Raw genomic sequence first — 22,277 nt, forward strand, 5'->3', positions numbered from 1 at the left:
GGAATAAGCTGCCAGAGTCTGTTGTGGGTGCTATGACCGTGAATGAGTTCAAGGCGAGGTATGATAGATACTGTGTGAATGTCGAATAGTTGCTCTTGACATAATGTTAGGGCCTCCCTCGATGAGTCTGTCGACTCCTTGGAGTTGCCCGAGATAATAATAATTGTCTTTATGATGCAATAGTTTAAGATTTTGTGTGTGCGTGAGTGTATTCCATCCATGGAAAGGCTGTTAGTCTAAAGTGCATTAGTAGTATCACCACGAGTGGACTAAGATAATCCAGGAATTCTACTCTAGAAACTAAATAGGGAACTTTTTCAAGTCACTTCAGGCATTCAATAAGCAAGGCACTGGTCTCATACTGGGTGATGAAATTCATATCACCACCACTGGTGAAAGTATTGTGTTAACTAAAAAAAAAAAAAAAAAAACACTATATACAAGTTAAACTTTGTACCTTTATACAAAATGCCTTGAAAAAGGAAAAAAAAAACTAAATGAAATTTTGCTAAATGAAATACAATAATTAGAAATCATTTTAAATGCATTTTAATGTTACTGTTAACTTTAACCAAATCAGTTGGACAATCAGCACTCCAGAGTAGAGTGTTAAAGAAAAGGCAAAAGAGAAATTATCGTAAAATAATAAAATATACATTTTGTTCTAACTTTATTGGGATATGAAATTAATCATATTGTCCAATTAGGTGAAGTTGCTGATAAATTCAGAAAAGATTCCAGACTCATATTTCATCAAAATCTATTCAGACAGAATGACAATTGATATTCAGCATATAGATTGTTATTTGGGGTTAGTTATCGCTGAAGAACTTAAGTCTATGAGATGAGTGTATTATGTCTATTAACCACTGTACCAGCCTTGATATGTACATATATCCATAATTATGTGAATGCAAAGCGAAGTCAGTACAGGTAGTCGTCGACTTACAACCTATGCACTTTACAACTGATCGATTTACAACTGCATCTCGCACCACGTTTCAGTATGAACTACTGTAACAGATTTTTCTACTACACTCACACGCCCTATCCGTGTGGTCCCCGTAGCCTAATGGGAATGGTTGTGCTTGTAGCGTCAGCCCAGTAACGTGTGTTTGACACGATTCATGCGTCTCGATTTCTGTTTCCATACATACTATGTTCACTATTTTTGGTTCAGTTATAATTTGTGTTACAATTAGCAATTTTTTCATCATCATCATCATCATCAAATTCCTGCCATGTACCCTCAAGGGGTGTACAGGATATGACAGTACTACATGAAAAAATTACATCATTACTAACTTCCTATCTACAATTTTCCTCCAAATCAGTCTGTTACTTTATCAAGACTCCAACATTATCAGATCTTATATTTCTATCGTCTAAGGCACTTTGTACCGTATCAATCCACCTATATCTTGGTCTTCCTCTGGGTCGTTTTCCTGCCAACCTGGCAGAGAACACTTGTTTTGCTAATCTTTCCTCTCCCATTCTATTTAAGTGACCATACCACCTGAGATTAGCTCTGCTAACGCATTCCTGGATGCTGACAATGTCAAGTTCTTTCCTAATATCCTCATTTTTAATATGATATTGCCATTGATGCCATCTGTTCACGCCTCTAATCTTTCTGAGGACTCTCATATCTGCGGTCTCTAGTCTTTGGTCAAGTGCTTTACTTCTGACCCAGCTCTCAGATCCATAAGTTAAAACTGGTTTGAACACCGTCTTGTATACAGCTAATTTAGTGTTCCGACTAATTTCTTTCTTATTCCATATGAATTTATTCAATTGACTTCCCACCATACCAGCTTTGCTGATTCTGTTGTCTATTTCTATATTTAATTTACCATCTTCGGTAAAAATCGTGCCTAAGTAGCTGAAATGTTTTACTTGTTCCACAGGTTCTCCATTCACAGCACAGTTGACATTCTCAATGATTCTGCCTATTTTCATTGTCTTTGTCTTTTTATTGCTGACCTTCATACCATATCTATTACAACAGCTATTCAATTTAGTCAGAGAATCTTGCAGACTTGTAGCGGATTTATTTAGAAGTATAACATCATCCGCATAAAGCAAAGAGCTGACATTAACATCTCCAATTTTGATATCAGGTTTAATACCACATTCCTTCATAATGTGATCCATATAGATAATGAATAACAGAGGGGATAATGTACATCCTTGTCTCGCACCAGATTTAACATTAAACCATCATCCTGTACTTCCTTCAATTCTATCTGCTGACTTAAAACTCCAATAAAGACTAAGTATTGCTTGATATAATGCCCCATTGACACCATATAACTGAAGCGTATTGAATAGCTTCTCTCTTGGCACCTTGTCATATGCCTTTTCCAAATCGACAAAACTTAAATACAGATCATGTCAACCAAGAGGAAAGTGCCTTTGTCTATTCCTAGACCTGTCAAGAAAGCAAGAAAGGCCATTGATTTAGACACAAAATTGAAAGTGATCAAACAGCATGAAGAAGGAAAGAAGGTAAATGTGATCGCACGTGATTTTAAGTTATCTCATTCTATAGTGTCGACTATTTTGAAAGATAAAGAAAAGATTCGTGAAGTTGTTAAAGGTTTGGCACCCATGCGAGCAACAGTGATAACAAAACAACGTACAAGGCCCATCCATGAAATGGAAAAATTGTTTCTTTGGATGGAAGATCAAATACAGAAGCGAACACCCTTAAGCCTTCTTACAGTGCAGTCGAAGGCTAGACGTCTCTTTCAGACACTGAAGAAACGTGCCGGAAAAGATTACACTCAGACATTTATAACAAGTACAGGATGGTTCAAAAGATTCAAAAGAAGATTCAATTTTCATAGGGTTCGAGTCACTGGAACAGGGGGTTCCCAACCCTATGCCCACGGGCACCATGGCGCCCGTCGACCAATTTGTGTGTGCCCGCCGCTGTTCAACCGTGTGCCGTATAGTTTGAAATAATCATGCAACAATTCATGGCATGCTATATGACGCATGCGTTAATGACACATGATGAGTATTAAATGCATACAATGTAAAGTAGATGCGCATTCGAAGTTGTTCATTCCAGTTTAAGAACTGGAATATCATCATATTCTCCTAATTATGAAGCACTGGCCAATGAAATGCAATGCCAAAGATCACACTAACTTGCATATATATATTTAAATTTTTATATAATGTAAACTTTTAAGTAATAAAACATTTGATTAGAATGTAAATTTTGTATGTATTCATTTAACAAACGAATTCAAAAAATTTGCTTGAAAAAATAGATGGTGCCCGTTGCCCTATCAGTATTTTAGAATGTGCTCTAGGAAACAAAAAGGTTGGGAACCCCTGCACTGGAGAATCAGCAAGTGTGGATGTGGAAGGAGCTCAAGAGTTTCTTAAAGGTCTGGATGAAATAATTACGGAAAGAGGGTATCAACCAGAACAGCTTTTCAACGTGGATGAGACTGGATTGTTATGGAAAAGGATGCCAGAACGCACTTACTGTCACCAAGAAGTCAAAAGCATGCCTGGTTTTAAGTCACTTAAAGATAGGCTGACTTTGCTCCTTGGTGGGAACATCGTAGGTTTTAAACTGAAACCTTTTTATAATTTATCATTCAGAAAATCCCAGTGCGTTCAAGAATGTAAACAAGCACACTTTGCCTGTATACTTCCTTTCAAACTGAAAAGCCTGGATGACTCAAACATTGTTTGAAGACTGGTTTCTAAATTGTTTTGTACCTCAAGTTCATGAAAGAAATTCCTTTCAAAATTGTATTAATCTTAGATAATGCACCTGGCCATTCACCTCACCTAGACCACCTCCATCCAGATGTAAAAGTTTTTTATTTGCCGCCAAATACAACTCCAATCATTCAGCCTATGGACAAAGGGGGCGATTGCCACATTTAAGGTGCACTATCTTCGAACCACTTTCGCCCGAGCTATAGCAGCAATAGATGCCGACCAGAACTATCTTTTGAGAAACAGTATGATATTTATAAATGCATCAAAAATATTGCAGCCGCGTGGGAGGCTGTGACAAAGAAATGCATGAATGGAATCTGGAAAAACTGTGTCCAGCGTTTTATTAATGATGAATTTGATAGTGAACATAAACTTGAAATGGTTACGGAAAATATTGTAACACTGGCAAATGGACTTTCTTTAGACATTGAAGTGGAAGATGTTGAGGAGCTGCTAGAGAAAGAATCTGGAGAACTTACGAACGAAGAACTTATCACTTTGGAAGAAGAAAGAATGGCTGAAAAAGAAAGGATGAAAGAAGAGAAAAATGAAGATGAGAAAAGTAACCACTAGAGGGTTATCTGAAGGTTTTTCTCTACTAAATAAACTTCTTACACATTTTGAAATGGACCCAAACATCGAAAGATTTGCAGGGATTGAATGAATGGTACAAGATGCTTTTCAGCCATACCTTGAAATTTACGAGCAGAAAAGGAAACAAACAATTCAGACAAAAATCAACATGTTTATGAGAAAAAACAACTCCTATTACATCAAGTGGCGGCATTGATGACCCGCAGCCAAGCATGAGTGGTCAGTAAAATATTTATTATCTATTTTCTACATATGTTTTGTTTAGTTCTTTAAGATAAAATATTTTTTAGGTTTTATACAGTATTTGATATCTTTTTCATAATATTTTTTATTTTTATAAATAGTAAACCAATTGTGTTGTACACAGTGTGTGATTTACCTAAACTGGTCCAACTTATGTTCAGATCGCTTTACGACCGGTCAGTTGGAACCTAACATGGTCGTAAGTCGACAATTACCTGTATAACCTTTGGATATCATACAAATAATTTGGATATGAAATGTTTATTTTTGATATATTTCACCCATGTGACTGTTTGGGTGGTTAATTGTGTGTTCTGAGTTTCAATGAGAAAAAACCCTGCCACTTCTGTATGAAACAACTCACCATCAATTAAAAGGCCTTATAAATGTTCGTGTTCTAGATGGGATTCAAACCTAGATCTTTTCAACTAAAGGACATCGATATTGAGTTTGCTATAAGATTTCAAAACTGATAGACAGACATAAAAATGTAAAGTATTAGTAATAGATAGATGCTTTACATTCTGGGAAATTAAGAATAAACTACAAAAGCCAGAAAAATTCATGCAGCAAAAACTTGATTTTATTAGTAAAACTTTTGCCTATGTTTCACAGACATCTTCACTATAAAAATGGAATGCCAATTAAATAATAACAGAAATTCAAAAAACTGCCACCTTGGTGGCTAGTGTAAGATAACAAAATATACTCAATAATTTTCTAACTAAAAAAAAATAATTATATATGTTAAAAAGTTAGGAAAGATTAGCTGATTTAAGAAGTACTATCTCCCATAAAGGAGATGAACATAGAACATTGGATCTATTTAGTTTAGGACACTATAGCAACGTTTCACAAATTTCTTTATAATGATATTTCATAAGAAATCGGCTTTCATGAAGGTTTCTTGTCTTATTCCTGTGCTTCTATGCTTGCTGCAGGTGGCATGTTCAGCTGGTCCAGACTGTTCATGATGTTTGATACATGACTTATGTTCTTCACAACAAATAAAAGCAGATCATCTAGTTTGTCCATAATATGATGAGCCACGAGAACAAGAAATCTGGTAAAACCTAGAAAACTAAGAAGAAGCTTGTCCTTAAGAGATGCGAGAAAGGTGGAGATATTTCTGATAGGACAAAATGCAACAAAAAGTTTCAATGGCTTTAACATTTTCACTAAACATTCAGAAATTCCTTGCACATAAAGGAGAGAAATATGAGTTGTTTCCTCTTTAGCGGAAGAGACAGGAATCCTATAACTGCTAAATGCTCTTTTGGTAAAGACATCACTAAAACCATTTGATGACAATGTTGACTTAATATGTTTTTATTATTTCTGTAGAAGTTCACCAGTAGAACAAAGAATGTGCCCAATGTATCAAGGTCTTGATAGTCCCAGTTTTTTTGATAAGGATGATGGTGTGATTCTGAATGGATATGTATTTTTTTCCAAAAAACTGAAAATTGCAGGCTGCCATTCCATTGCAGAAAAATCAGTAGATCCAAGGCTATTTGATTATCCTCCTCCTCTTTTTTTTTTTTTTTTTTTTTTTTTTAATTATGAAAATATTGATCACTTTTTTGTTATCTTACACTAGGTGTACAATGCTGTATGGCAGTATCATCTACTAGTCCCACACACACAACACATTGACTGTCATCTCCACTGATCATCTAGATCTCCTTGCAGCATGTTAGCTCTATGTGATATGTTTTTATTATTTTTATGTTTATTTTATTATTGGTATATGCAAATAAATAATTTGCTTTTCTTGTTTCAAGAGTCAAGACATTTCAATTTTTTTTTTTTTTTTAATGCCACTATTACCTGATTCTGCACATGGGGAAAATGTTCTCTCTCTTCTTCTCTTTTTTTTTTATTTTTTATTTTTTTTAATATATATAAAATAGTTACAAAGAAATAATAATGCAGAAAGAGAACATACAACTGATGTAATCATAAATAGGACCTCAAATTTTACATTGCACCAGTCAGTGACCAGATGAACCTAAAATCTTAGTGGTGCAGTGACAGCGCTGCATCAATTAAATTTTTACTATATCATTAGATCTGAAAAAACCAGATGTTGTACAATATGTAAGGTCAAGTTTTATTTGAGAACTGAACCCATAGCACTATTCAAAGTTCTTCAGTCTGAACATCAACAACTAAGCTGAAATGTCTTGTTCACTGAGATTGATGTTGTTAACATAGAAACAAGAATTTTTCATTAAAGACAATGACCAACCTTTCAGAACCTTTAGAAGTCTTGGTAGATGTTTACAGAGATAAGTTGTGGGAAATCTATACCTTCGAAAACTGAATGTAGAGGCATGTTCTCTTTATAAATTTTGGGAATCCTATAAAGACAGAGAGATAAAAAGATGAAGTAACCTAAGAACCAATATATAATGTAACTGCTAAATTCACATGTTATTGGTGAATTTAGGTTTGTATGGTTTGCAATTCTTTCTCTTGTGGGATCATGATCCAGTAGAGAGTCCTTGCCTGTGTAGAAAAAGATGGTGAATCATATTGATTATGACAGGTTGCGAAACCAATAGCACATAGTGATTAGATAATTTTCAACACCCAGAATGAGAACATTACTCTGCTTATTGAAAGTCTGAAGTGACTTGAAAAGATTCACGTTCAGTCTCTAGAGCAAGGTCCAGATTAGATTACCCTTAATTCATTTATGGTATGTACTATGGGTTGCAACCGTCTGTGAGTGGGATTGCCAAAAGTGATTAAGGAGAAAAAAGAACCTGTCGATAAGTTTCTTAAATTGTCAGAAATTGTAGCCTTTGAGGACAAAAGGCAACAATGAACAAAAAAGAAGAATGAAAGAAAAGGAAGAGAGAATGTTTCAGTAATTTGAATCTGAACTGTTTATGGAGGATGATCAGCAGCTACTTGCTTTTTTACAGGAAGCTAGAGGAATGATGGCTGGCTGCAAGTTCAACAGGAAAGTTCCTGAGAAAATAGTTAGAGAAAAGGCATAAAATAAACAGAATATCTATGAGAAAGTGGAGGGGGGGGGGGAGAGAGAGAGAGAGAGAGAGAGAGAGTGTGTGTGTGTGTGTGTGTGTAAGAGAGAGAGAGTTGATGTCATTTTCCAAAATAGCATCATGCATTTTTTAGAAGTGTTTTCAGTGCTCCAATCTAAATGTGAGAAGTGTATTTTTAAGGTTGTGGATTTAGGATTGTACAATGTTAGCAATAGTACAGGCGGAATGCAATATGCTGAGTAGAAAAGGCCACCAAGCTGTTTAAAAGCTGGATATGATGTGTTTGTGCCAGAAAAGGCCAGAGAAGCAAGTCAGCTCTTCTCCAAACCTTTCTCCGGGTTAAGGTTTGGAGAAACTTCTGCAATTTGGTGTAAATTTAGAATGCCAAAACAATACTGGTCACTAATTATCCGATGTGCTTCCTAGAGATAAACAATTCAGCTGATAATGATCTTCTTTATAATTTTTGAGAGATCTAAAGCGAGGCATGAGGTGAACTGCTCTTGGTATAGTGTGATGCAATACGACTATAATTTTTACTTTATCACTGTATTTATTAGGTTTCTATAAAGCTAAGCTTACTTGACTGAACCATCATACTTTAAGTGGAAGATGAAAAATATACAGCACAAACATGGGAAATTACATACTTCTTTTTATTGCAAACACTATCAGTTAAAACTCATTTCTGAAACGGCGTGAAGTGGATGTTTTCAACAAACATCCATTCATTTTGCATGGGCTGCTTCTTCATAAGTTAAACAAAGATTTCATTGTTCTAGAATTGTCATAAATCTAATAAGGTGGCATTGTCAAAATTAAGTGGATCTTTGCTGATAATGAAATTTGTTTATACTTTGGGGGGGGGGGGGGGGGTAATTCTCACAAAGAGAGAATCCACAGCATTTTTATCGAGTCAGTTATTAAACATTTACCAGCATCTCCTGCATATTAGTCACAAATTACATCCTCTCAAGGTAAAGAACTGGGAGGGAAATGGCCTAATGACCAAGGAAGAACTGCTGTAGTTATGGATACCTCTGATAACATCATAAAATATCCTTTCTTTTACACATTAGAACCACTTATCAAGAAACTGAATGCTCTGATTGGCCATTCCTGCTCTTTTATTTAATTAAGGAAAAAAAAAATTTTTTTTTTTCAGAATTCTTTACCAAAATAAAACTTATCCTTATGCTTTACTGATATCATGGCTAGTAACGACATTCAGACTCTGTTTACGAATGTACTTCTTGTGCTCTTAAGTTATGATTATTGCAGGCATTTCCCAGACATGGACAAAATGTTAGATTTTGTCATTTGATCAAGCTGTTTTTTCTGCTAAAATAAACACTACAAGAAGTTCGAAGGTACTCCCACAAAAAGCTCTGGCTTTAGCCAATTCCTACCTTGAGCATCCAGAAGACACCCTATTTTTCTCCATACAACCTCAGTCATCATTTAGATATGTTATGTGGATAATGTTTTTGTCACATGGCTTTATCCTGAAGATACTCTGCCCCCTTATTTCCAATTATAATCAACAGCATATACCATCTCACGTAAACTTCATAATGGAGAAAATGCAAACTTGGCCTTCTTGGATAGCTCACTCTCCTTCTGGTATTCTGATTACTTCTGTTTATCATAACTGGGCATTCTGTACAGCAAGATCCTGTACATCAATCATCAATCACCCAAAAATTGGGTGTCATCAAAATTTTGCTGAATAGAGCTCATATTGTTTCATCCAACCCTCATGATCTCAAACTATAACTTGATATCCATTGTATTATGCAGCAGTGGCTTCTCTCTACATACAATTTGCACATCCTTGACTCTTACAAGTGCATTTCTAAGAACTAGAAACCAGTTTCAAAGATCTGCAAGAAATATAATCTAGCATCTGTTTTTTTTTCCTGTTAACAAGCTCTTCTTTGTTACATTTAACCAAGGATAAATGGGCTCTGTTATCCTAAGGAATTTGGTAAATACCTTGTGATTGCTTTTACTTTGGACAATAGAACACTCTGTTGAGAAAAGACTACAGGTCATTCCTTTTATATTATCTATTATAAGCCTGAGAAGTCTGGTCTAGCACAGAAGTTGACCACAACATCTTGTAAGACTTGTATACTACACCATTGCTGTTTTAAATTTGAGTGTTGTTCAAAGAGTGCTGAAGCTCTACTACATCACTCCAACTTGAACTCTTTAAACAAACACACGTAACCATGGTAATAAGTTTTAATAAGTAAATATTTCATCCTAAGTATCATAAGACATCGTCAGTACAGTTGATTCAAACAATACTAGGACTACCATACAGTTAGGGCACATGATTACAATGGAATCCCGATATGCATGCAGTAGCATGTTATAGAATTAAAATAAAATATATCAGGAGAAAAAAATAACTACATTAAAATAAGATAACACATATGTATATAAAAAACATATATAAAAATTATTTTACAGAATTTTGTATGACAATTTCTCATACTTTATGGATAGCAAGAATGTCGTTACGATTCAGATTTAGTCTGTGAAGTAGGGCTTCAGCACTTTCTTTATATAAATGTTCATGTCTATATAAAGATCTGTGTAGAAGTTTGGTCTTTTTCCAATGGATCTTATAGTTTGGGTTTTCATCTGTGTTGTGCGAGGCCAGATTTCTGCGGTTTGATAAGACAGATATGGTCTTGATGTTCCGAAATGCGTTTATTAACAAGATCTACCTTTCTGTCCATAGTAAGTCAATTTACAGGAACATGGAACCTCGTACATGCCCAGTAGCATCAGAGATGAGAGTTTGTCTTTAGGAGAAGGTAACAAGTTATAGAATTGGTTGATTGGTTTGTAGGTATCAGCAAGTTTGTATTTCTTCATAATTTTTGAAAGACGTTCGGAGATTCCTTTGACATAAGGTATGGGAACCCTACAGTCTTGTTCTTGTCTAGGTTGATGTGTAGCGGAAGTGACTGATGATTTTTTGAGTTGGTTTAGGATTGTATCCATTTAGTATGGCTGTATTTTTGATTATTTCCAATTCTTGATTTAGAGATTCTTCAGAGAAGCAGAATCTGTGTGCTCTGGTTACTAATGATACCAAATTTTTTAAATGGATTAATAACAGATGAATTGTGAATGCAGTGACCTGAAAATGTTGGCTTGCGATAGACAGAAGTGGAGATGGAACCATCTTCTTTTCTTTGTTATAGAATTAACATTTGGATGTGTAAATCCAGAAATGAGATACCCTGTGGAGATTCTTTTTCTAGCGTGAATTGGATGCAAGGATGAAGGTTTATTTTATCTAGAAAGAGGTGTAGTTCTTGTTCAGAATGACCCCAGACAGCAGAGACATTGTCAACATATTGTAGCCAAAATTTTGGTTTAGATTTAAACGTGAAAAGTTTTTCTTGTTGGGGATCTAAATAGCAGAGTAAGAAATGATTGTGAGACATACAAAAATATTTTGGGAAAATTTGGAGAAAAGAGCAAAGCTAATAATAATGGTTGGATTTCTGCTCAGGACATGGACTGGTTATTACTAACACCATGTTCCAACATAAAAATGTGCACAAATTCACATGGAGAGAAGAGGCTAGGAATAAGAAAAGTCTCATTGAATATGTTATTGTTGATAGTGATGTTTTCTCCCTGGTGCAGGACACCAGAGTGTACAGAGGATTTGAAATTGGAAGTGATCACTAGTCTTGAGCAGGAAAAAATTGAATTTCATATTGAAAAGAATAACATTTAAGAAAGTTTTAAAGCGAATAAAAGTTGAGCAGCTCTCAGATGTGAACTGTAGGCTAAAATACACAAAGATTATTGAAGAAAAAATGAAAGAGTTTGAGAATAGGAATCAAACCTTGGAGATTCAGTGGCAAACTCTGAAGAAAACATTGATTGATTCTGCCAGAGAGGCATGTGGTGAGGTTATCTGTAAGGATAAAGAAATCGGAACTCCCTGGTGGACACAGGAAGTTAAAGAGGCAGTGAAGGAAAAGAAGAAAGCATACCAAAAGTTCCTGTCAAATAAGTCAGCTTGTGCTCTTAGAGAATATAGAGACAAATGCAAGAATGCTAAACACTGTGTAAAACTAGCTAAACAAAAGTCATGGGAGGACTTTGGCAAGAATATAGAAAATAAATATCAAGAAGGTGGCAAAATATTCTGGAGGTTGTTGAAGAAGCTTAAGAATGGAGGAAAGAGTGCTGTAAAAGGAATTAGAGATGATAAAGGTGACTTGAAAATGGGAGAAAAAGATATCCTTGAAGTATGGAGTAATTACTTTGAAAAACTGCTAAATGAAACAAGCAGTGATGACAGCACAGTGGTAAAAAACACTGACCAGGCATGCAGTCAGGAATACATATCCATACTAGAAGTAGAAAAAGCCATCAAAGGCTTGAAATGTGGAAAGGCAGCAGGAGTAGATGATATTCGACCAGAAATGCTGAAGTATGGTGGTATAAGAGTCTTACAGTGGCTGCACTGCATAGTTCAGAAAGCCTGGACAGAGGGACGAATTCCCGATGATTGGAGTAGAGCTCTCATAGTACCCATATATAAAAAGGGAAATAAAACTGAATGTGAGAATTACAGAGGTATTTCCCTACTGAGTGTTCCTGGCAAGATCTATGCAAGTATACTTGAGAAACGGTTGAGAAGAATTGTGGAAGAAAAGCTTGGTGAAGAACAAGCTGGATTCAGGCCAAATAGAGGCTGTCAGGATCAGATCTTCACTTTACGACAAATAGTCGAGAAAGCATGGGAATATAACAAAGATCTGTATTTAAGTTTTGTCGATCTGGAAAAGGCATATGACAAGGTGCCAAGAGAGAAGCTATTCAATACGCTTCAGTTATATGGTGTCAATGGGGCATTATATCAAGCAATACTTAGTCTTTATTTGAGTTGTAAGTCAGCAGTTAGAATTGAAGGAAGTACAGGAAGATGGTTTAATGTTAAATCTGGTGTGAGACAAGGATGTACATTATCTCCTCTGTTATTCATTATCTATATGGATCACATTATGAAGGAAAGTGGTATTAAACATGATATCAAAATTGGAGATGTTAATGTCAGCTCTTTGCTTTATGCAGATGATGTTATACTTCTAAATAAATCTGCTACAAGTCTGCAAGATTCTCTGACTAAATTGAATAGCTGTTGTAATAGATATGGTATGAAGGTCAGCAATAAAAAGACAAAGACAATGAAAATAGATAGAATCATTGAAAATGTCAACTGTGTTGTGAATGGAGAACCTGTGGAACAAGTAAAACATTTCAGCTATTTAGGCACGATTTTTACTGAAGATGGTAAATTAAATATAGAAATAGAAAACAGAATCAGCAAAGCTGGTATGGTGGGAAGTCAATTGAATAAATTCATATGGAATAAGAGAGAAATCAGTCGGAACACTAAATTAGCTGTGTACAAGACAGTGTTCAAACCAGTTTTAACTTATGGATCTGAGAGCTGGGTCAGAAGTAAAACACTTGACCAAAGACTAGAGACCACAGATATGAGAGTCCTGAGAAAGATTATAGGCATGAACAGATGGCATCAATGGCAATATCATATTAAAAACGAGGATATTAGGAAAGAACTTGACATTGTCAGCATCCAGGAATGCATTAGCAGAGCTAATCTTAGGTGGTATGGTCACTTAAACAGAATGGGCGAGGAAAGATTAGCAAAACAAGTGTTCTCTGCCAGGTTGGCAGCAAAACGACCCAGAGGAAGACCAAGATATAGGTGGATTGATACGGTACAAAATGCTTTAGACGATAGAAATATAAGATCTGATAATGTTGGAGTCTTGACAAGTAACAGACTGATTTGGAGGAAAATTGTAGATAGGAAATTAATAATGATGTAATTTTTTTCATGTAGTATTATCATATCCTGTACACCCCTTGAGGGTACATGGCAGGAATTTGATGATGAAGTTTTTATTCTGTTATCCCTAAAGTATGGGAAATTGTCATACAAAATTGTGTAAAATAATTTTTATACATGGATATTTTTTTTATATATATGTTATCTTATTTTAATGTAATCTATTTTTTTCTCCAGATATATTTTATTTTAATTCTATAACATGATACTGCATGCATATTGGGATTTCATTGTAATCATGTGCCATTAACTGTATGTTATTCCTAGTATTGTTTGAATTAACTGTACTGATGATGTCCTATGATACTTAATATGAAATATTTACTTATTAAAACATTACTGTGGTTACGTGTGTTTGTTTAGTCATGAATACTCCACAGGTTTCATTGTACAATAAAAACTTAAACTGTAACTACTATTTTGGGAGAGTCTTATCCTTATTAGTTGCAAGCTGTAGTTTTTTGGACCATCTCACAATCTCTTGTACTGTATTATGCTAGCACATGGTTCATATCTTCTGAAATCTTTTGCTATTATTCTGTAATGTACAATAATGATGATGTAGTACTGTCATAATATCTTGGTACACCCTGAAAGTATATGTCAAGAATTCGTTGATGTTGTTAATCAATCTTGTTGAATTATATGTTCACTGGTGATGATCTACTATTTTCTGATTGAAGTCTTTCATTTCATAAAATGTTATTAAAACCTATTATGTATACATGTTTCATTGTTTTATATTGTGACTGTATTACCTTCTGGGAATAACTACAGCAGTTCTTCCTCAGTCATTAGTCTATTTCCCTCACCTTGAAAGGATGTAATTTGTGACTAATATGCAGGAGGTGCTGGTAAATTTTTAATAACTGACTTGATAAAAATGCTATGGATTCTCTCTTGGTGAGAATTACCCCCCCCCCAAAAAGGAATATAAACAAATTTCATTATCAGCAAAGATCCACTTAATTTTGCCAATGCCATCTTATTAGATTTATGACAATTCTAGAACAATGAAATCTTTGTCATTACCTTATGAAGAAAGAGCTCATGCAAAATGAAGTGGATGTTTGTTGAAAATATTCTTGTAATGCTAGCAGAGATAATCCCTACACAGCCTGCTACATGGGAAGTACAAAAAGTACCAAAATAAGCACACAGTGCAACTGGATTTTCTGTGTCACCATATACAAACCTATTACCGAAATGCCAGTAGCCATTGTGGATTGAAGCAGGTGTCACTCTGCAGTTTATACCTATTATCAGTTTAACAAATAGCTCACAAAATTCTTGTAAATTTAACAATCAGCTTGCATGAGCAGTGCAAGCCAGCTCCAGCATGCCACTGCTTATAAGTAACATTCCCCACCCATTTTTCCCCTTGCTTCGCTTTTATTGCTTTCTGTTAAATCTTGAATGAAAGGTTTATTATATTGTAAAATATTTCATTCAGATTTAAATTCAGATTTAAATAATTCATTCAGTAAAAACAAAAATTCCTGGAAAAAATGCTTGTATATAGGTATAAGTGAAATTGTTGACAGAAGTAATGAACCAATAAGAGTTAAAATTTAGTGAAAGTTATGTTAACATGAGAAAGTTAGATCTAAGCATACAACGAGATAACTGGCTTAAAGAAATGACCCCAGGCAGTCATGTACACGAGGTCCAAGTTGCGCGCATGGAGAATGCAACGAGGAGAGAACAGTACAGAGTGCAAGAATTTTAGGTGCCAGCCGTAAAAGAGTGACGTAAGAAGGAGAACAGCTCAGCAAGGATATATAGAGCTTGGCGATGGCAACTCGAGGCTCTTTTTTTGTTCGGGATTCCTGTTCCAGTCGTTCCCGGAGAAGTTGTGTAGAGCAGTTGAAAAGAATGATGTCCAGTGGCAGCTATGCAGCCAGATAGCGATCCACTGTGGACATAATCATCGGTGCAGCGGAAAGGCCAGCGCAAACCGATCAACATGCGGAACCACGTGGACCGAATCCGGCACAGCAGCTTCGCCCACATCGGAAAGGGTGATTCATGATCGTAATCACTAGTTTGTCCTACCTGTAGAGAACTGACCATGAAAGAGAGTAACAAGCTGTGTGAATTTTTCGGAAGATCGAGAGAAAAGGCAAGAGAGATCCCGATGCTCGGTAATGTAGAAACTTTTCAATTCCTTTGTATTCAAGAGATAGTGTGCAATATTGTGTGAATATGCTCAGTGATTGGACTTACAAAACTGAACCACAACTTCAGTATCTAATCAACTAGTAGATTGTCTTAGCTCTGAGTAAGAATTCATCTACAGTGTGGTATTGAATTGCTAAAGTATGTTATAGCCTGATAGGTCTTGAATCTAGAATAAGATAAATGCTTGTACAAGAATGTTAGTTGAATAGAATCAAGTCAGAAATTTAACTGGTAGTAGATATTGTCTCATATTGTTTATGACTAGGAGTATTAAAGTTATGTCTGGTTAATCATATTCAATTTTGTAGGAGAGATTCAGTTTTGTTATTATTTGTCTTAATATTTGTCTATATTGTATTAGAGTAATGAATAACCTTTCTTTTTCCTATCTAACAAATTGCCTGATATTTGAACTCGATGCCCACTCATGAAATAGAACCAGTGCGAGTTAAATTATGGGGATAGCTACGACTGCAGTAAGAGTAAGGATATACAAAATTTTTTTGTAATTGGGAATTTCAATTGCTTGATTATTGAATAGTGTGTCATTCTGAGTGTTAATTCCCTGACAAGGAAGATTCTCCTGTCTAAGAATTTGGATGGCGCAGCTTTAACAAACCAATTTTTCCATATTCTGACACAGAGTTAATTCCAGATTTGTATCAAAGAAATTTGGCTCTAGCCGTGGGCAATTTCTTTGTCTACCAAGTTTTGCACACATCAGCAATTTAAGTAGTGGCCACAGAGCGGAAAGGGTGAAAGCAAGTGCGAGAAATATTCACTAAAGATACTAATCGTAAGTTTTAACAATAACAAATTATGAACACAACAAACAAGTCATTCACAAGGTAAGAATATAAAGTAAAAAAAGAAAATTTAACACACAGCCTGCTACATGGGAAGTACAAAAAGTACCAAAATAAGCACACAGTGCAACTGGATTTTCTGTGTCACCATATACAGGGTGTTCGGGATAAATTTGACAGTTTCATAAGGAAAAAGAAAATCTTCTTTGCATCTATTAAATTTAATGAATTGACAAAAAACATTACAGGCAGAGTTAATTACAATACTATCAACAAGATTTACTCAAAATAACCACCATTAGCATCGATCACAGCTTCAATTCTGCTTCGGAACCTCGAACAAGCTGATGCTACAGTCTCCCTGGGAAGGGCCGCAAAAACTGTTTTAATTTTATCCATTAACTGGGCTTTTGTATTACTGGAAGTGCGATTGGTGTCTTTTTCAACTGCGCCCCATACAAAATAATCCATGGGGTTAAGGTCTGGGGAGTTTGGAGGCCAAACATTTGGACTGGTGAAGTCGTAGAAATTTTCAGACAACCATTTTTGACTTTTCCCAGAGGTGTGGCAAGGGGCCGAATCCTGCTGCCATACATACGGCCTACCATTGGCTACCCTTGTTATCCAGGGCTTGACTACAGTGTTTAGCAACTCCACGTAGCCATCTGAAGTCAACCTGAGGCCCTCTTGGAAAAAATGCGGAGGCATCACATTGCCTTCAGAGGATACACATCCGAAAACCATCACAGTTTGGGGAAATTTAGTCTGCATTACACGAGGAATGTCCTTTGTACTGTATGCCAGCCATCTGTTATTCTGCGTGTTGTGTTTTTGATCCTGGCAAAAGTTTTTCTCATCGGAAAAGAACCAGATTGTTTGTGGTTCCGCAGGATGTTTCACTTTGCTTAGAAGTTTCTTCGCGTTTATCAAACGTTTTTCACGGGCCTTTTCTGTAAGCAGCTGACCTTTGCGGCGCTTGTATGAGTAGTAGCGGAGGTCTTCATTGAGTGCAAGCTTCATAGTAGAGGCTGCAACATTCATTTCACGTGACAAAGCCCGAATTCCAAGGGATCTTCAACACCTGTTCCTGCAGATTTGCGAGGAATTCTGCTGTACGAACGCAATCAGATCGTCTGCTAGGGATCTTTCTTCTTGCTACATCCTCGTAGTCACCATTGCAAGTCTCTAGTTCATGCCTGATTGTTTTTACTGTATTCAGGGAGCATTGGGCAGCAGTCGAAATATCCTTATTTTGATGGCCGGCACGAATCATCATGATACAAGTTATTCTCTTCCATGATTCAGGTGGGTTCCAGCTATCCATCCTTTCTGACATCTTGTATATGAATGAAGAAGGGTCCAACCTTTTAAATGAAGAGAAGTGTGTGTTAATACATGTAACTTACGGAAAAATATAATTAATTATAAATATGTCAAATTTATCCCGAACACCCTGTACAAACCTATTGCCAAAATGCCAGTAGCCATTGTGGATTGAAGCAGGTGTCACTCTGCAGTTTATACCTATTATCAGTTTAACAAATGGCTCACAAAATTCTTGTAAATTTAACAATCAGCTTGCATGAGCCAGTGCAAGCCAGCTCCAGCATGCTACTGCTTACAGGTAACACTCCACCACCCATTTTTCCCCTCCCTATCATGCCAAAATATGCTATATCCTTCTATTTCTATACAAAGACTGACACAAACTAACTCCCTTTATTCGATGTTTGTATTATACAGAAAAAAAGCAATGTATTGCTTTTTTTCTGTATAATACAAGCCAGTATTCTCATATTCTCAGTCCCATATCTATTATTGCTTTCCACAGTCTCCACTCTACAATATACTATATTGTAAAGAATAGCAGGTTATATAACCTGCTATTTTCCAAGCCACTATTCCCACCACACAAACCCACTTCTCATACTTTCCATCATGGCAAACCTCTGTTTTCTGCCACATCACTCACTTGCTCAGAGAAAAGAATCTCTGTCTCTCTCTCCAAACGCCTACATCCTTTTATGTTCAGATGCAATCCATCTTTTGTATACAGCTCTCTCCTGTCATCAAATGCATTCCAAACATCCCTTTATTTCAGATCTACCGTTTCTAGAGATTCTTACTATCATGTCATCTATTACTAACACTCTTCTTTTCAACATTGCATTATCATACTGAGACAACACACACTTCCTTCTCACACCTTTTCTGCTGCAGAGTTTCTAACATTGATCTCAAATATTTGTTTTCTACCTGATTCTTGCTGCCTCTTGGATCATTTGTATCAACTATCACCTCATCTACATTTTGACTTGTCTTAATTGCAAAATTCACACAGTTTGTTTCAAAAGGAAGCACTCCTCTAACATTCTGTTCAACCCTCCATGAATCACTAAATCTCCATACATTACATTCCTCACAACACAGGAACAGCTGCTTATTGCACAGTACCTTTTTAAATTAATGATGACTTTTAATAATGTAAGACAATATATTTTTTACTCTGGGTTTTATATTAATCTTAATGATTAATATATACTTCTTTCAAAATAATCAATTCTGCTGATTAATTTTCAGAAAAGGAAAGAAAAACACAAAACAGTTTTGTCTTTTGGTTAAATTTGTAATAACATTTAGTAGAGTTAATAAAATTCCAATAAATGCTTCTTGTATCAATTTTGAAACAGCAGCTTATCAGCCTTATATTTCGAATACAGATGTAAAAACATCACTAATGCCATGTTGGGTATATAGAAAAGATAACAGCCAATGGAAACGAACATTAAAGATCACAATTTCCTAGGTATGTACTAGATTTTGAATAACGTTTTTTTTTTGTAATATCAGCATTGCATTTTTGTTAAGAAAAAAAAAGAAAAAACATTAAGCTCAGGCTTTCAACAATGTAAAATTGCAAATAAAAATTTCAAAAACAAAAATTACTTTCAAAAAGTAAGCTTTACTTTTTTGAAAGTAATCATTATTTTCTGTAACAAAATTTAAAGTGCACTGAAAAAAGCATTTTTATACTCAGTATCTCAACATCAATTACTATTTTTCTTTTACAAAAAAAAAAGTGCATTATCATTACCTTTTCATTAATAATGCAGTTCATATCATCTTGATTAGGTGACCCCAAAATATTCAATATATGATTAAGCTGATCTAAATCTGAAAGTAGTTAAAACACAGAAACTTACAAACAGATACAAACCTACATCAATTAATGTAATAAGTAATGAAACAGCACAATTTTTAATAAGTAATTTTAGAAAATTTACTAAGTAAAACCATCAAGTTAAAAGTTCATGAGTTTTACAAATTTTATAGAAAAATAAAGCTTAATACATGAAAATAAAATAAGCATGTTTTTTGCTGTTTTGTTTTCTAAAACTATGAAATATTTAAATCTTCATCTCTTGAAGAAAGTTCCTCCTCCCCCCATAAAGTTGAGAAATGGTAAAACATTATCCCCTTCTTTAGCAGCTCCCCCCCCCTCAAACATGCTCAGAATAAATCTTACCACAAACACTCAGTAGGAAAGTCAATCTCTTAGTCACAAATCCTGTTTCAAATCTTTTTACTGATGGATGCTATATGCAAACTCCACTCCAGTCAAATGGAACCCTTTGATGAGACCTCCTGATGATTTATACATGATAATTGTACAGTGTAGCCGGAGTGAAATTTTTATGCCTATTTCATGTAATGTCACTTATTCCACTGCCCTTCCACATTTAAGATTTTTGATACCTTTTTCTATCTTCAATACTTTAACATATGTATTACAGAAGTTCTCTTGAATATTTACTATCACTATTATATTTCTGATGATTTCATTCAATAATCTGTCAGAGTAATTATTCAATACATCCAATTTATTCTGGATGTACTGAGCTTTCAGCTTCACTTCTATTATTTCTGATTCCTTCTCTTGTACACTTTTTTTACATTTCCAAGCTTTTCACAACTGCCTCTGGAGCATTTTACTCCAGAATCAATGAAGCCTCTGAGATGGTAAGTGACCATCCTAATCTTAGCAGTAATGATGGCTTTAAAATGTGAATATGGGCAGCCCACATTTAACTTACATATTAAGAAAAAGACCTAGAACAGTATGAAATTATAAAATAAACATCATTACTTGAAATCTTCATAATAAACTAAATATGCGGAAGTCTGTGCTATTTAAAAAAATCAAAAATAACCTGGAAACGCTGGCACTCAGGCAACTTAATAATTCTCTCTCTCTCTCTCTCTCTCTCTCGGATCTCTTCATGTCTGAGGACTCGTGACCTTCCTGATGACGCTTCGCCATTTCTTTCTCTCCTGAGCCTCTCTTATTGCTTGTTCTAGTTTAAGTTCAGTGATTCTTGATATTTGGTCAATCCACCTATTGGGGGGGTTTTCCTCTTTTTATTTTCCCACATGGTTTACCTTGGATGATTACTTTTTCCAGGCAGTTGCCTTCCCTTCTACAAATGTGTCCAAAATATTGCAGTATTCGCTTTTCGATTATGTTTATCAGTCTTGTGTGGATATTCAGTTCTAGAATACTTAATAATTAGTGATCCCCAATTACAAAGAGGGATGAGACAAGATTGGCACAGCTGGTGTAAACAAGTCAGTATCTCTGTTCACCATATGAATTTGATTTAACTTCTGTCAATACATTTTCTAGTTAAAAAACATTAATAAATTTTCTGCAATATTCTGCCCCAGCATTACTCCCAACATCTGTATTTAATAATAATAATGATGATACTTAACAATACAAGTGAAAGTGTCAGAATGCAATGAAGCAATTATTTCAGGCACTAATGACATCTAAGACAAAAAATATTGTAAGACACAAGATATGCCAGAGTTATTGGAAGAAGCAAAAAAGGAATGAGGGAGAATAAAGAGTGTGACTTGCTGCTGCTGCTGTGGTATGAAAGAGGTGAGGGGGGGGGACAACAATTGCAAACGAATCAGTGTGTAGGTTTTACAGAAAGAAAGATGTGCAGCTTGTAGACTGAATGTGATGGATGCAAGGACTTATACAATGTTGATGGATTGCACTCAAAATGGATTTAGAGTTTGGTGTGTTGAGAACAGGTCATTGTCAAGAGATCATGAGAATGATCAAAAATATATAATCTAGTCTCTCAAGTGACAAAATTGAATAGGACAGTCAATACAGGATGAAATGATAATTGTGGGCCTAAGGGTATACTAAAGTTTATGTACACTAATGCCAGAAGAATCAGAAAAGGAAGGATTTTTTGGCATTGGTTGGTACACCTTGCCAAAAGTTATATGCATTAGTAAGACTTGGTTGACAGCAAATCAGGTGGTTATTAGGCGATGAGGACTGGATTGGGGGGGGGGGGGGAGCACTGTTCATTAAAGCAGGAAGCCAAAAAGAGTAGATCACAAAGACAGAGATGTGGAAGGTTGTCCCTTTGAGGCAATCTGGTGTGTGAGGTAGAGACCAAAAGCACAAAATGTAGAGCTGACTGTTGCTGTAGACCAGGACATACACTAGTATCCAAAACCTAAGGAGGAACACTATTTCTGAATATTACTACCACAAATTCAGATGAATCAGCTTGTGTCAATTTGTATAACTGATGATTTAAAGTAGAAAGTGGGTACATATTTAAATTTTCAGATCATGAGCAAAGGGGTTAGTGGTAGCAATCACCAGGATAAAAGGCAAAAGACTTTGCAAAGCAAATTGTGTTTGAAGGAAGCTCTTTTCATGAAGAAATAAAGTTACAAACTTGG

The 22,277-nt window shown here is 35.4% G+C and overlaps 1 protein-coding gene across 2 annotated transcripts in view; it reads right to left on the reverse strand.

Annotated features, from left to right (window-relative positions):
• LOC150104492 (mitogen-activated protein kinase 1-like) overlaps positions 1-22,277 on the reverse strand; it is a 271,472-nt gene that overhangs the window by 117,649 nt on the left and 131,546 nt on the right. For both annotated transcript variants that reach the window (XR_016548527.1, XM_090395183.1), the window contains exon 7: positions 19,597-19,676. Coding sequence is in view for 1 of the 2 variants with exons in the window: in XM_090395183.1 (XP_090251309.1) it covers positions 19,597-19,676 (80 nt within the window). In the remaining variant the exon portion in view is untranslated. The remainder of the gene's footprint in view (positions 1-19,596; positions 19,677-22,277) is intronic.

This window comes from Typopeltis vanoorti, chromosome 7 (assembly GCF_054136105.1).
Source record: "Typopeltis vanoorti isolate ZY-2024b chromosome 7, IOZ_Tvanoo_1.0, whole genome shotgun sequence".
NCBI classification, from domain to species: domain Eukaryota; kingdom Metazoa; phylum Arthropoda; class Arachnida; order Uropygi; family Thelyphonidae; genus Typopeltis; species Typopeltis vanoorti.